This window comes from Oncorhynchus tshawytscha, linkage group LG08 (genome assembly GCF_018296145.1).
Source record: "Oncorhynchus tshawytscha isolate Ot180627B linkage group LG08, Otsh_v2.0, whole genome shotgun sequence".
Taxonomy (NCBI): Eukaryota; Metazoa; Chordata; class Actinopteri; order Salmoniformes; family Salmonidae; genus Oncorhynchus; species Oncorhynchus tshawytscha.
Genome location: NC_056436.1, coordinates 64,099,524 through 64,113,389, shown reverse-complemented (window position 1 = coordinate 64,113,389; position 13,866 = coordinate 64,099,524). Strand labels below are relative to the sequence as shown.

The 13,866-nt window shown below is 46.2% G+C and overlaps 1 protein-coding gene across 1 annotated transcript in view; it reads left to right on the top strand.

Annotated features, from left to right (window-relative positions):
- LOC112238187 (dedicator of cytokinesis protein 2) overlaps positions 1–6,088 on the top strand; it is a 167,746-nt gene extending 161,658 nt beyond the window's left edge. The window contains exons 44-51 of the mRNA XM_042325806.1: positions 640–816; positions 1,044–1,127; positions 1,238–1,375; positions 1,639–1,766; positions 1,905–2,094; positions 5,093–5,198; positions 5,283–5,431; positions 5,654–6,088. Of these exons, the coding sequence (XP_042181740.1) occupies positions 640–816; positions 1,044–1,127; positions 1,238–1,375; positions 1,639–1,766; positions 1,905–2,094; positions 5,093–5,198; positions 5,283–5,431; positions 5,654–5,725 (1,044 nt within the window). The 3' untranslated portion in view covers positions 5,726–6,088. The remainder of the gene's footprint in view (positions 1–639; positions 817–1,043; positions 1,128–1,237; positions 1,376–1,638; positions 1,767–1,904; positions 2,095–5,092; positions 5,199–5,282; positions 5,432–5,653) is intronic.
- Positions 6,089–13,866: the final 7,778 nt, after the last annotated feature.

Genomic DNA, 13,866 nt, shown 5'->3' with positions numbered 1-13,866 from the left:
CTGTGTCTGTGTCTCTCTGTGTCTGTCTCTCTCTCTCTCTCTCTCTCTCTCTCTCTGTCTTTCTTTATCAATTTTCATTTTCTTTTTTCAATTCAATTTGCTTTATTGGCATGACGTAACAACGTGCATATTGTCAAAGCGTATTTTGGATATTTACAATATAAAAAATAAATAAAAATGAGAATCAAAACTGTCAACGGGACAACAGTAACAACAATTACCAAGTGTCAAAATAACCAGACATTCAACAATAACAATAAGCATACAGTAGAGGACATGTGCAGGTTGATTGGTCTGTCAGACATTGTCCCTCAACTTATGGCAGGCAGCAATGTAGTGCGCTGCCAACCCACAGCTCTCTGCGTCCTCCCCCAACAGGACGGGTAGACTACTCTCATCAGAGAGGTCTTTGAAACCTTGAATAAGGGTTTAAAATTTGGGATGCATTTAAAATGTAAAATGCAGCTCCGTCTCAGGTTCTGCTGTGGTGCAGTGGTTGCACAGCCTTTCCTCTACAGGGAGACAGGTTTTCCTGTGTCTACCCTTCTCAATGGCAAGGCTGTGCTCACTGAGCCTGTACTTTGTCAAGGTTTTTCTAAGGTTTTGATCAGTAACCAGTTCAGTTTCTCTCTCTGTCAGACCACCATCAGTCCTCTGGAGAATGCCATAGAGACCATGGAGAGCACAAATGACAAGATCCTCACCATGGTAAACCAATACCAGGCCGACGACGCCCTTCCCATCAACCCCCTCTCCATGCTGCTCAACGGCATCGTGGACCCCGCTGTCATGGGGGGCTTCGCCAAGTACGAAAAGGTCAGAGTTCATCCATCCATCCGTTCGTCATCTCCTTACTCCTGCCCAACTCGTACATTTCAGAACAGTATTCTGTGTGTTTGGCACAAGCTGAAGTAGGGATAGAATATACTATACAATGAGCTGGATGTTTGGTGAAGACCAAGACGTCTTCTTCCTATCTCAACCCAGGACTGTTTAATACATAAAAGAGCAGCACATTTCAATGATATCTCTCCTCTCCCAAGGCCTTCTTCACTGAGGAGTACAACCTGCAACACCCAGAGGACCGAGATAAGCTGTATCGCCTCAAAGACCTCATCGCATGGCAGGTACTGTACACACACACGCTACACACTCACATACAGTACAGCAACACAGGCACACACACACATGCACACACACACACGTATGCATGCCCACACACATTATTATCTTGCAGATCCCGTTGCTGGGGGGAGGGATCTCTCTACATGGTAAGAGAGTGACAGACGACCTACGACCTTTCCACGAGCGCATGGAGGAGTGCTTCAAACACATGAGGAAGAAGGTGGAGAAGGAGTACGGCGTGAGGGACCTGGTAAGAGAAAGAGAGGGAGAGAAAAGGAGAGTGTTTGCGTGAGGACTGAAATGCTAGCTGCAGGGAACTGCCTGGTATCTTGGGCAGAGGAGAATATCTGTCTGAAAAAGGGTGTTATGAAAAGAGCTTTAGGAATGATACTGGCCATGCCAAAGCTTAACTCCTGTTTGTGAAAAGCATTGTCACTCTCTCCTTCATTCAACGTCACCTTTGACCTTTTTCTCCATCCTTCTCTTTTCCTCTTCATCATCCCTTGTTCTTAGCCGGATATGGATGAGAGGAAGTCAACTCGTCCGCGCTCTGTCCTTCGCTCCTTCCGTCAGTCTGTCATCTCCATCTGCTCCCTCCAGGGGTCTGAGTGTGGGACCCCCACCAAACCTTACCCAGACAGGTAACACACACAGGCACACACACTCACTCAGATGAAACCCACACAGATGGATGCAAACACAAAAACATATTTAACAACACACACCTTACCCTCACTTCTCTCTTGATCCCATTCCTCTCACCCCCCTCCCTTCCCCAGTGGTCTCCCTGACACGGTGTCCCCCCGGACCCCCACCCTGCAGCGCTCCAGTGGGAGTATGAGCATGGGGGAAGAGGGAGGGGCCGATGGGGAGGTGAAACTCAGGAAGTCCAAAAAGAAAAGGAAGAGGAGCAGCATGATCTTCATCCCAGAGGAGAGAGACAGGACCAACACACTGGACAGCAAACGGGTGAGAGAGATGGAGAGACAGAGAGACAGGACCAACACACTGGACAGCAAACGGGTGAGAGAGATGGAGAGAGAGAGAGAGACAGGACCAACACACTGGACAGCAAAGAGAGAGATGGGAGGCAGAGAGAGAGACAGGACCAACACACTGGACAGCAAACGGGTGAGAGAGATGGAGAGAGAGAGAGACAGGACCAACACACTGGACAGCAAACGGGTGAGAGAGATGGAGAGGCAGAGAGAGAGAGACAGGACCAACACACTGGACAGCAAACGGGTGAGAGAGATGGAGAGATGGAGAGAGAGAGAGACAGGACCAACACACTGGACAGCAAACGGGTGAGAGAGATGGAGAGAGAGAGAGACAGGACCAACACACTGGACAGCAAACGGGTGAGAGAGATGGAGAGAGAGAGACAGGACCAACACACTGGACAGCAAACGGGTGAGAGAGATGGAGAGAGAGAGAGAGAGAGAGACAGGACCAACACACTGGACAGCAAACGGGTGAGAGAGATGGAGAGACAGAGGCAGAGAGAGAGAGACAGGACCAACACACTGGACAGCAAACGGGTGAGAGAGATGGAGGAGAGAGAGAGAGAGAGAGAGAGACAGGACCAACACACTGGACAGCAAACGGGTGAGAGAGATGGAGAGAGAGAGAGAGAGAGAGAGAGAGACAGGACCAACACACTGGACAGCAAACGGGTGAGAGAGATGGAGAGAGAGAGAGAGAGAGAGACAGGACCAACACACTGGACAGCAAACGGGTGAGAGAGATGGAGAGACAGAGAGAGAGAGAGGAGAGACAGGACCAACACACTGGACAGCAAACGGGTGAGAGAGATGGAGAGGCAGAGAGAGAGAGACAGGACCAACACACTGGACAGCAAACGGGTGAGAGAGATGGAGAGACAGAGAGAGAGAGAGAGACAGACTGACAGCAAACGGGTGAGAGAGATGGAGAGAGAGAGAGAGAGAGACAGGACCAACACACTGGACAGCAAACGGGTGAGAGAGATGGAGAGACAGAGAGAGAGAGAGAGAGACAGGACCAACACACTGGACAGCAAACGGGTGAGAGAGATGGAGAGGCAGAGAGAGAGAGACAGGACCAACACACTGGACAGCAAACGGGTGAGAGAGATGGAGAGAGAGAGACAGGACCAACACACTGGACAGCAAACGGGTGAGAGAGATGGAGAGAGAGGCAGAGAGAGAGAGACAGGACCAACACACTGGACAGCAAACGGGTGAGAGAGAGAGAGAGAGGCAGAGAGAGAGAGACAGGACCAACACACTGGACAGCAAACGGGTGAGAGAGATGGAGAGAGAGAGAGACAGGACCAACACACTGACAGCAAACGGGTGAGAGAGAGAGAGATGAGAGAGACCAACAGAGAGCGGGTGAGAGAGATGGAGAGAGAGAGAGACAGGACCAACACACTGGACAGCAAACGGGTGAGAGAGATGGAGAGAGAGAGAGCAGAGAGAGAGAGACAGGACCAACACACTGGACAGCAAACGGGTGAGAGAGATGGAGAGGCAGAGAGAGAGAGACAGGACCAACACACTGGACAGCAAACAGGTGAGAGAGATGGAGGAGAGAGAGAGACAGGACCAACACACTGGACAGCAAACGGGTGAGAGAGATGGAGAGACAGAGAGGCAGAGAGAGAGAGACAGGACCAACACACTGGACAGCAAACGGGTGAGAGAGATGGAGAGACAGAGAGAGAGAGACAGGACCAACACACTGGACAGCAAACGGGTGAGAGAGATGGAGAGAGAGACAGACAGGACAAGACACTGGACAGCAGAGAGGTGAGAGAGAGAGAGAGAGCAGAGAGAGAGAGACAGACAGAGACTGAGAGAGACAGAGACAGAGAGATGAGAGAGATGGAGAGCAGAGAGAGACAGACCAACACACTGGACAGCAAACAGGTGAGAGAGATGGAGAGACAGAGAGGCAGAGAGAGAGAGACAGGACCAACACACTGGACAGCAAATGGGTGAGAGAGATGGAGAGACAGAGAGGCAGAGAGAGAGAGACAGGACCAACACACTGGACAGCAAACGGGTGAGAGAGATGGAGAGAGAGAGAGACAGGACCAACACACTGGACAGCAAACAGGTGAGAGAGATGGAGAGACAGAGAGGCAGAGAGAGAGAGAGAGGACCAACACACTGGACAGCAAACGGGTGAGAGAGAGGAGAGACAGAGAGGCAGAGAGAGAGAGACAGGACCAACACACTGGACAGCAAACGGGTGAGAGAGATGGAGAGACAGAGAGAGAGAGACAGGACCAACACACTGGACAGCAAAGGGAGAGAGAGAGGAGAGAGAGAGAGGCAGAGAGAGAGAGAGAGAGAGAGGCAGAGAGAGAGAGAGAGAGAGAGAGAGGCAGAGAGAGAGAGAGAGAGAGAGAGAGAGAGAGAGAGAGAGAGGCAGAGAGAGAGAGAGAGAGAGGCAGAGAGAGAGAGAGAGAGGCAGAGAGAGAGAGAGAGGCAGAGAGATAGAGAGAGAGAGAGAGAGGCAGAGAGAGAGAGAGAGAGAGGCAGAGAGAGAGAGAGAGAGGAGAGAGCAGAGAGAGAGAGAGAGAGGCAGAGAGAGAGAGAGAGAGAGAGAGAGAGAGGCAGAGAGAGAGAGAGAGAGAGAGAGGCAGAGAGAGAGAGAGAGAGAGAGAGAGGCAGAGAGAGAGAGAGGGGCAAGGGATGGAATTGAAATGTCAAGAGCGAGTGGGACAAAAGTGTGCAAAGCTGTCATCAAAGCAAAGGGTGACTACTTTGAAGAATCTCAAATGTAAAATATTTTTTGATTTGTTTACCACTGTTTTGGTTACTACATGATTCCATATGTGTTATTTCACAGTTCTGATGTCTTCACTATTATTCTACAATATAGGCGTGTCCAAACTGACTGATAGTGTGCACACAGACTCCTGCTTTATGTCAGTATCAGTGAGTATCCCTGCTCTCTGTTCTCTGCCTCCCTCTAGCTGTCCAAGAAGCAGGAGTTCCGCAGTGACACCAACCTGTCTGAACCCTGTCAGGGAAATGACTCTCTCACCAATGTCAACTCCAGGTCTCTGCCTGCTATTACAGGTAACACTCACAAACGTATGCACACACATGACCGCATGCACATAGGCACACTCCCTCTCACACACACCCTCTCCCTGTTCACAGGTCTGTCTCTGTCTGTGGTCAACGGTAGTGAGGAGGCGGAGTCAGCCCGGTCCAGGAGGGACAGTAAGAGCATGTCTGTGTGTCTTCCTGGTGACCGTACCGCTGACAGACGCTCCAAAGGGGTTATCAGCATGCTGTTCGGGGCCAAGGTACACACACACACGGACGCGCGCACTCACACTCACACACACACACACACACACACACACACCACACACACACACACACTCACACACACACACACACACACACACACACACACACACACACACACACACACACACACACACACACACACACACACACACGCATACAACCATTAGGTGAGTTGTGTGTTTAATCTAGATGTATGGTTGTCTATGTTCCCGCAGAGCAACAAGTCTGAGCAACAGAAAGACAAGTCGTGTACTGACCCAGGCAACAAGAACGTCAGTCATTTCTAACAGCCGTCCATCAAGCATGATGTACCCTCAGTGCCTTTACACCTGCTCTGCTTTGAATGCCAGTCAAAACAAGGGGTTGTTGCCCTGCTATAGAAGCTCCTCTTTGGAAAGAGCCATCTGATCAGCTTTTTCATCAAGACTTGTTTACGCTCCCGCAGGCACACACACACACGTAGAGAAGGAGATGGAGAGACACAGACTTGATCTCTCATGAAATTCTGCGTAGCAATGCTTTCACACTTCTGCTCTCACATTTTTTACAATCAATCAAAAATACATTTTCCTTGACTGCCTTTTTTAAGTAATGTAACTTTCAAATTTGATTTGACTTATGAAACAATGAATAAAAAGATATCCAATGTTTGAGAGGGTAGTTTTTTTTTCAAAGCACATTATATTAACAGTTTAATGTGACTCTCAGAACATAATGGATGAACTCATTGAGAATATGGATGATGTCCCAAAGCGCTCTCATTAAGAGCCAATGGCCAAAAGAACATGGCTTTATTTCAATAAATAGCACAAACACAAACAGAATGACAATAATATGGAGTGGTATATCTGTTCAATAAATCAAAATCATGTAAATGACATACATACCCAAGATAAATTACACAACAATTTTGAAATCTTATCAAATCAACGTTTGTTGGTCGCATACACAGTTTAGCAATGTGAAATGCTGATGTTACCAGCTCTTAACAATGAGGTAAAATGCTGATGTTACCAGCTCTTAACAATGAGGTAAAATGCTGATGTTACCAGCTCTTAACAATGAGGTAAAATGCTGATGTTACCAGCTCTTAACAATGAGGTGAAATGCTGATGTTACCAGCTCTTAACAATGAGGTGAAATGCTGATGTTACCAGCTCTTAACAATGAGGTAAAATGCTGATGTTACCAGCTCTTAACAATGAGGTGAAATGCTGATGTTACCAGCTCTTAACAATGAGGTGAAATGCTGATGTTACCAGCTCTTAACAATGAGGTGAAATGCTGATGTTACCAGCTCTTAACAATGAGGTGAAATGCTGATGTTACCAGCTCTTAACAATGAGGTGAAATGCTGATGTTACCAGCTCTTAACAATGAGGTGAAATGCTGATGTTACCAGCTCTTAACAATGAGGTGAAATGCTGATGTTACCAGCTCTTAACAATGAGGTGAAATGCTGATGTTACCAGCTCTTAACAATGAGGTGAAATGCTGATGTTACCAGCTCTTAACAATGAGGTGAAATGCTGATGTTACCAGCTCTTAACAATGAGGTGAAATGCTGATGTTACCAGCTCTTAACAATGAGGTGAAATGCTGATGTTACCAGCTCTTAACAATGAGGTGAAATGCTGATGTTACCAGCTCTTAACAATGAGGTGAAATGCTGATGTTACCAGCTCTTAACAATGAGGTGAAATGTCAAATTATTCAAAAAGAAATGATTGAAACATAAAAACAGACTGTGCAGTATAAATGCTGTGTTTGTGCAGTATAAAAAATGAGTCTATTCATTATAATTAATTAGCTATGAAATTACATCTGGCTATCACTCTCTCAATATTATGGCCCTCACTATCTCAATATTATGGCCCTCACTATCTCAATATTATGGCCCTCACTATCTCAATATTATGGCCCTCACTATCTCAATATTATGCCCTCACTATCTCAATAATATGGCCATCACTATCTCAATATTATGGCCCTCACTATCTCAATATTATGGCCCTCACTCTCTCAATATTATGGCCCTCACTATCTCAATATTATGGCCATCACTATCTCAATATTATGCACTCACTATCTCAATATTATGTCCCTCACTATCTCAATATTATGGCCCTCACTATCTCAATATTATGGTCCTCACGATCTCAATATTATGGTCCTCACTATCTCAATATTATGGCCCTCACTATCTCAATATTATGGCCCTCACTATCTCAATATTATGTCCTCACTATCTCAATATTATGGCCTTCACTATCTCAATAATATGGCCATCACTATCTCAATAGTATGGCCCTCACTATCTCAATATTATGGCCCTCACTCTCTCAATATTATGGCCATCACTATCTCAATATTATGCCTTCACTATCTCAATATTATGGTCCTCACTATCTCAATATTTTGGTCCTCACTATCTCAATATTATGGTCCTCACTATCTCAATATTTTGGTCCTCACTATCTCAATATTATGGTCCTCACTATCTCAATATTATCCCCTCACTATCTCAATATTATGGTCCTCACTATCTCAATATTATGGTCCTCACTATCTCAATATTACGGTGTTTCTCACTATCTCAATATTACAGTGTTTCTCACTATCTCAATATTACAGTGTTTCTCACTATCTCAATATTACAGTGTTTCTCGCTATCTCAATATTACAGTGTTTCTCATATCTCCATTACCTTAATAAAGGTGCAATGCAGCCATTTGTGTTTATCTCAATATCAAATCATTTCTGGGTAACAATTAAGTACCTTACCTTATTGGTTTTTTTAATTGTCAAAAGGCCTCCTGCGTGGTGCTGTTGTCTAAGGCACTGCATCGCAGTGCTTCAGGCGTCTCTTCAGATCCGGGTTTGATCCCAGGCTGTTTCACAACTGGCCGTGACTGGGAGTCCCATAGGGCGGTGCACAATTCGCCCAGCGTCACCCGGGTTAGGGGAGGGTTTGGCCAGGGGGGCTTTACTTGGCTGATCGCGCTCTAGCGACTCCTTGTGGCTGACCGGATGCCTGCAGGCTGACTCAGTTGAATGGTGTTTCCTCTGACACATTGGTGCAGCTGGCATCCGGGTTAAGCGGGTGGGTGTTAAGAAGCACAGTTCGGCGGGTCATGTTTAGGAGGACGCATGACTCGACCTTCACCCCTCCTGAGCCCATTGGGGAGTTGCAACGATGACACAAGATCATAATTGGATATAACAAAATTAGTTTCTTAGCAAAAATACATTTCCAGATAGAATTTTGCTAGGATGGTCTGGGAGTGGTCTGAGTGAGGAGCAGAAAACTAGCTGGTATTGACAGAGAGGTTTAAAACTCTCTTTCATGTTGGTCTATTAACTCATTTACTGCCATGTCAACAAGCAGAACAGAACTCCATCCCACCAACACATGCTGAAATTCCAGACCATCTTTTCAAACTGCTCTTAGACTAAAAAGGCATTATCATCATTTCTGCTGCTCTTGGAAAATGATCTCTGATCTGAGGTCAGTGTAAAGGGAAGTGGTTAACTCGTGGTTTCCTGGTCACCTTAGTGTTCTCCTCAGACAGGGTGAGTCTGTGGTGGGCTGAGGTGGGGTCCAGTGTGAGCTCACAGGCATCTGAAAGCAGGAGGGGAGTGGTAAATTAATGAGTAAATGAGCAATCAATAGCCCTGGTCTGATCCGGTGCTCTTTAGCATGTTTCACACTGTGGGACATTTCCTCAGCCCTGGTCTGATCCGGTGCTCTTTAGCATGTTTCACACTGTGGGACATTTCCTCTGCCCTGGTCTGATCCGGTGCTCTTTAGCATGTTTCACACTGTGGGACATTTCCTCTGCCCTGGTCTGATCTGGTGCTCTTTAGCATGTTTCATACTGTGGGACATTTCCTCAGCCCTGGTCTGATCCGGTGCTCTCTACCATGTTTCACACTGTGGGACATTTCCTCAGCCCTGGTCTGATCTGGTGCTCTTTAGCATGTTTCATACTGTGGGACATTTCCTCAGCCCTGGTCTGATCCGGTGCTCTTTAGCATGTTTCACACTGTGGGACATTTCCTCAGCCCTGGTCTGATCCGGTGCTCTTTAGCATGTTTCATACTGTGGGACATTTCCTCAGCCCTGGTCTGATCTGGTGCTCTTTAACATGTTTCACACTGTGGGACATTTCCTCAGCCCTGGTCTGATCCGGTGCTCTTTAGCATGTTTCATACTGTGGGACATTTCCTCTGCCCTGGTCTGATCCGGTGCTCTCTACCATGTTTCATACTGTGGGACATTTCCTCTGCCCTGGTCTGATCCGGTGCTCTCTACATTGTTTCACACTGTGGGACAAGCAGAGATGGAGTGATTAAGAGACACAGAGTCCCTATGAATAATGAAAGGAAATAATGACCATTCTTAACCTTATTTACTTCAGAGTCTCCATTTGTACTCCAGAGTCTCTTATTTTCTTCAGCGTCTCCAATCCTCAGTGTGGATTCTCCAGTACAACAGAGAGCAGTTTCACTCATGAGTCTCCTGGGTGATTGTTGCTCAGGTCCAGCACTCTCAGGTGAAAGGGGTTTGAAAGCAAATCTATAGCCAGATAAGCACTGCCTTTCTCTGTGACTCTACAGCCTGACAACCCGAGAGACAAAAATGTGATTACATAATGAGATATAAAAATACACCAGGTAATACCTTTGTAATCCTTTTTCTCTCTCAGTTGATTCCGTATTAGTCCTGTGCTCCTACCCCAGTGTCTGAAGTTGACAGTATGGATCATCCAGTCCAGCAGAGAGCAGTGTTACTCCACAATCCTGCAGGTCATTGTCTCTCCACTCCAGCGCTCTCAGATGAGAGAGAGGAGATCTCAGGGCTTTGGCTCTCCTCTGTAAGACTACGCCCTCCTAGCCTGTAGAAAAACGGGAGGGAAATCCCACTCTGGTTCTGAGTCATTCAAGCACAAGTACACACACACTTCCAAGTCACTATAACATCATTCAGTCATAGCAGCTAACACCATCAGACCATCACTCCTCCCTGGTGTTTGCTTAATTGAAAGGAATTCCAAGGAGTAATGAAGGAAGTTAAAGGCCATGTGTGACTTACCCTATCCTCTGTAGTTTACACTGGGAGCTCTCCAGTCCTTTACAGAGCTGCCACAGGCCTGAATCCTGCATGTCAGTGTTGCTTAGCTCCAGCTTAGTCAGACAGGAGTGTGGAGCCTGAAGAGCTGCAGTCAAAATGGTGTTGGTAGCCATGGTGAGATCACACCCTGACAAACTGGGGAAGAAACCATCCAGAGGAAGGTGATGATGATGATGATACTACTTCATGGTATGCTGTCCTTTCAACTATCAAGTTATGTCTATTACGTGTAACTTTTTGTCGCAAAAAAAAAATAAACAACGTCAATCTAAAGACTCACCCTCAGCCAGTCTGCAGTCTGCAGGTCTAACTCATCAGTCCAGCACGGAGCAGCAGACCCCCTGAGTCCTGCAGGGGGTTGTAGCTGACGTCCAGCTCGGGGATGAGTTGACTGACCAAAGGGCACAGTCTCCTCTCAGGTTACAGCCATCCATTCTACAGGAATAGTTCACACGTACATAGTACAACGTATAGAGTATGTTTCCCAGACCCAGATTAAACCTACTCCAGGGTACAAACTATCACAGCTCAACACCCAGATGGAAACAGGAGACAAAGAGCTGACAGGCATAGGTTTAATTCTAGATACAGTTGAAGTCGGAAGTTTACATACACCTTAGCCAAATACATTTAAACTCAGTTTTTCATAATTCCTGACAAACATTTAATCCTTGTAAAGATTCCCTGCCTTCGGTCAGTTAGGATCACCACTTTATTATGAGAATGTGAAATGTCAGAATAATAGTAGAGGGGATTATTTATTTCAGCTTTTATTTCTTTCATCACATTCCCAGTGGGTCGGAAGTTTACATACACTCAATTAGTATTTGGTAGCATTGCCTTTAAATAGTTTAAATTGGGTCAAACGTTTCGGGAGCCTTCCACAAGCTTCCCACAATAAGCTGGGTGAATTTTGGCCCATTCCTCCTGACAGAGCTGGTGTAACTGAGTCAGGTTTTTAGGCCTCCTTGCTCGCACACGCTTTTTCAGTTCTGCCCACAAATTTTCTATAGGATTGAGGTAAGGGCTTTGTGATGGCCAGTCCAATACCTTGACTTTGTTGTCCTTAAGCCATTTTCCACAACTTTGGAAGTATGCTTGCGGTCATTATCCATTTGGAAGACCCCTTTGCCACCATGCTTTAACTTCCTGTCTGATGTCTTGAGATGTTGCTTCAACATTTCCATATAATTTTCCTCCCTCATGATGCCATCTATTTTGTGAAGTGCACCAGTCCCTCCTGCAGCATAGCACCCCTACAACATGATGCTGCCACCCCTGTGCTTCATGGTTGGGATGGTGTTCTTCGGCTTGCAAGCATCCCCCTTTTTCCTCCAAACATAACAACGGTCATTATGGCCAAACAGTTCTAATTTTTGCTTCATCAGACCAGAGGACATTTCTCCAAAAAGTACGATCTTTGTCCCCATGTGCAGTTGCAAACCGTAATCTGTCTTTTTTTATGGCGCTTTGGAGCTGTGGCTTCTTCCTTGCTGAGCTGCCTTTCAGGTTATGTTGATATAGGACTTGTTTTACTGTGGATATAGATACTTTTGTACCTGTTTCCTCCAGCACCTTCACATGATTTTTTGCCTTTGTTCTGGGATTGATTTGCACTTTTTGCACCAAAGTACGTTCATCTCTAGGAGACAGAACGTGTCTCCTTCCTGAGCGGTATGACGCTGCGTGGTCCCATGGTGTTTATACTTGCGTACTATTGTTTGTACAGATGAACGTGGTTCTTTCAGGCGTTTGGAAATTGCTCCCAAGGATGAACCAGACTTGTGGAGGTCTACAATGTTTTTCTGAGGTCTTGGCTGATTTCTTTTGATTTTGCCATGATGTCAATCAAAGAGGCACTGAGTTTGAAGGTAGGCCTTGAAATACATCCACAGGTACACGTCCAATTGACTCAGATGATGTCAATTAGCTTATCAGAAGCTTCTAAAGCCATGATGTCATTTTCTGGAATTTTCCAAGCTGTTTAAAGGCACAGTCAACTTAGTGTATGTAACCTTCTGATCCACTGGAATTGTGATAGATTATTTCACTTATAATTCACTGTGTCTGTAAACAGTTGTTGGAAAATGTACTTGTGTCATGCACAAAATAGATGTCCTAACCGACTTACCAAAACTATAGTTTGTTAACAAGAAATTTGTGGAGTGGTTGAAAAGTGAGTTTTAATGACTCCAACCTAAGTATGTGTAAACGTCTGACTTAAACTGTACGTGAAAAGTGGGATGTATTCAGAGAATGTGGGGCAACAGAAGGCAAACAGCAGTGGGCTTAAGGACAGCCACACCATCTGCCTAAGTTGATAACGGGGAGCAGGGGTCCGGGGGCTCTCTTCCAGGTACGGCAACAACGACGGACGAACGTCTGGGCAGAAGGTATGCTGACCTCTTCCTCTCGCTCCGGGAAGGGCGGGCGCTGATATCCCAAGGATCACTCAAACTGCGAGAGACCCGTAGCAGAACAGGAAAGGGTGTTGTGGGTATTTTCCTCCCACACAAGTTGCTGTCTCCAGGTGGTGGGATTGGTGGAGACGAGGCAGTGAAGAGTTGTCTCCAGGTCCTGGTTGGCTCATCTGGGGATGAAAACCAGAGGACAGGCTGGCTGACGACCCAATGAGGGTGCAGAACGCCTCCCATATAATGGGGTACAGGTATTCAAATAAGGAGAAGGCCAAATGTGTTTTGTTGAATTTTCTGTTTACTCAGGCAAAGTTGTCTATTTGGCTAACAGGGAGGAACGGGGTCAAAGGTGGGGGGATAACAGACCCTTTACTATTATTTAATGGGATGGTCTCTGCGCTCCTTAGTGTTGAGTTTGAGTTCTATAGAATGATAAAAAGTGTGGAGATGTTTCAGGAGAAATGGTGTGTTGGGCGGGGCTGTTTGTATAGCTGGGGAAGATGATTTGGATATATGGTTGTAGAAGTGGTGAGGTTTTGGTTATTGTGAGGTTTTGGTTATTGTGATGTGTGGTGTTGTTTTGTATCGTGGGGTAGAGGGCAAGGTGAGCATGGTGTGTGTGGTGTGTGTGTGTGTGTGTGTGTGTGTGTGTGTGTGTGTGTGTGTGTGTGTGTGTGTGTGTGTGTGTGTGTGTGTGTGTGTGTGTGTGTGTGTGTGTGTGTGTGTGTGTGTGTACATGCAGGTCTGTGTTTGTGTCAACTCCCTTGACAGACGTTATGTTCCACGGCTGAAGTGAATGTGTCATTAGATAAAGAGAAGAGTTGGATTTTGTTATAGAGAAGAGTTTAAAACACAGTGCTGAAGTCACATTTGGGTT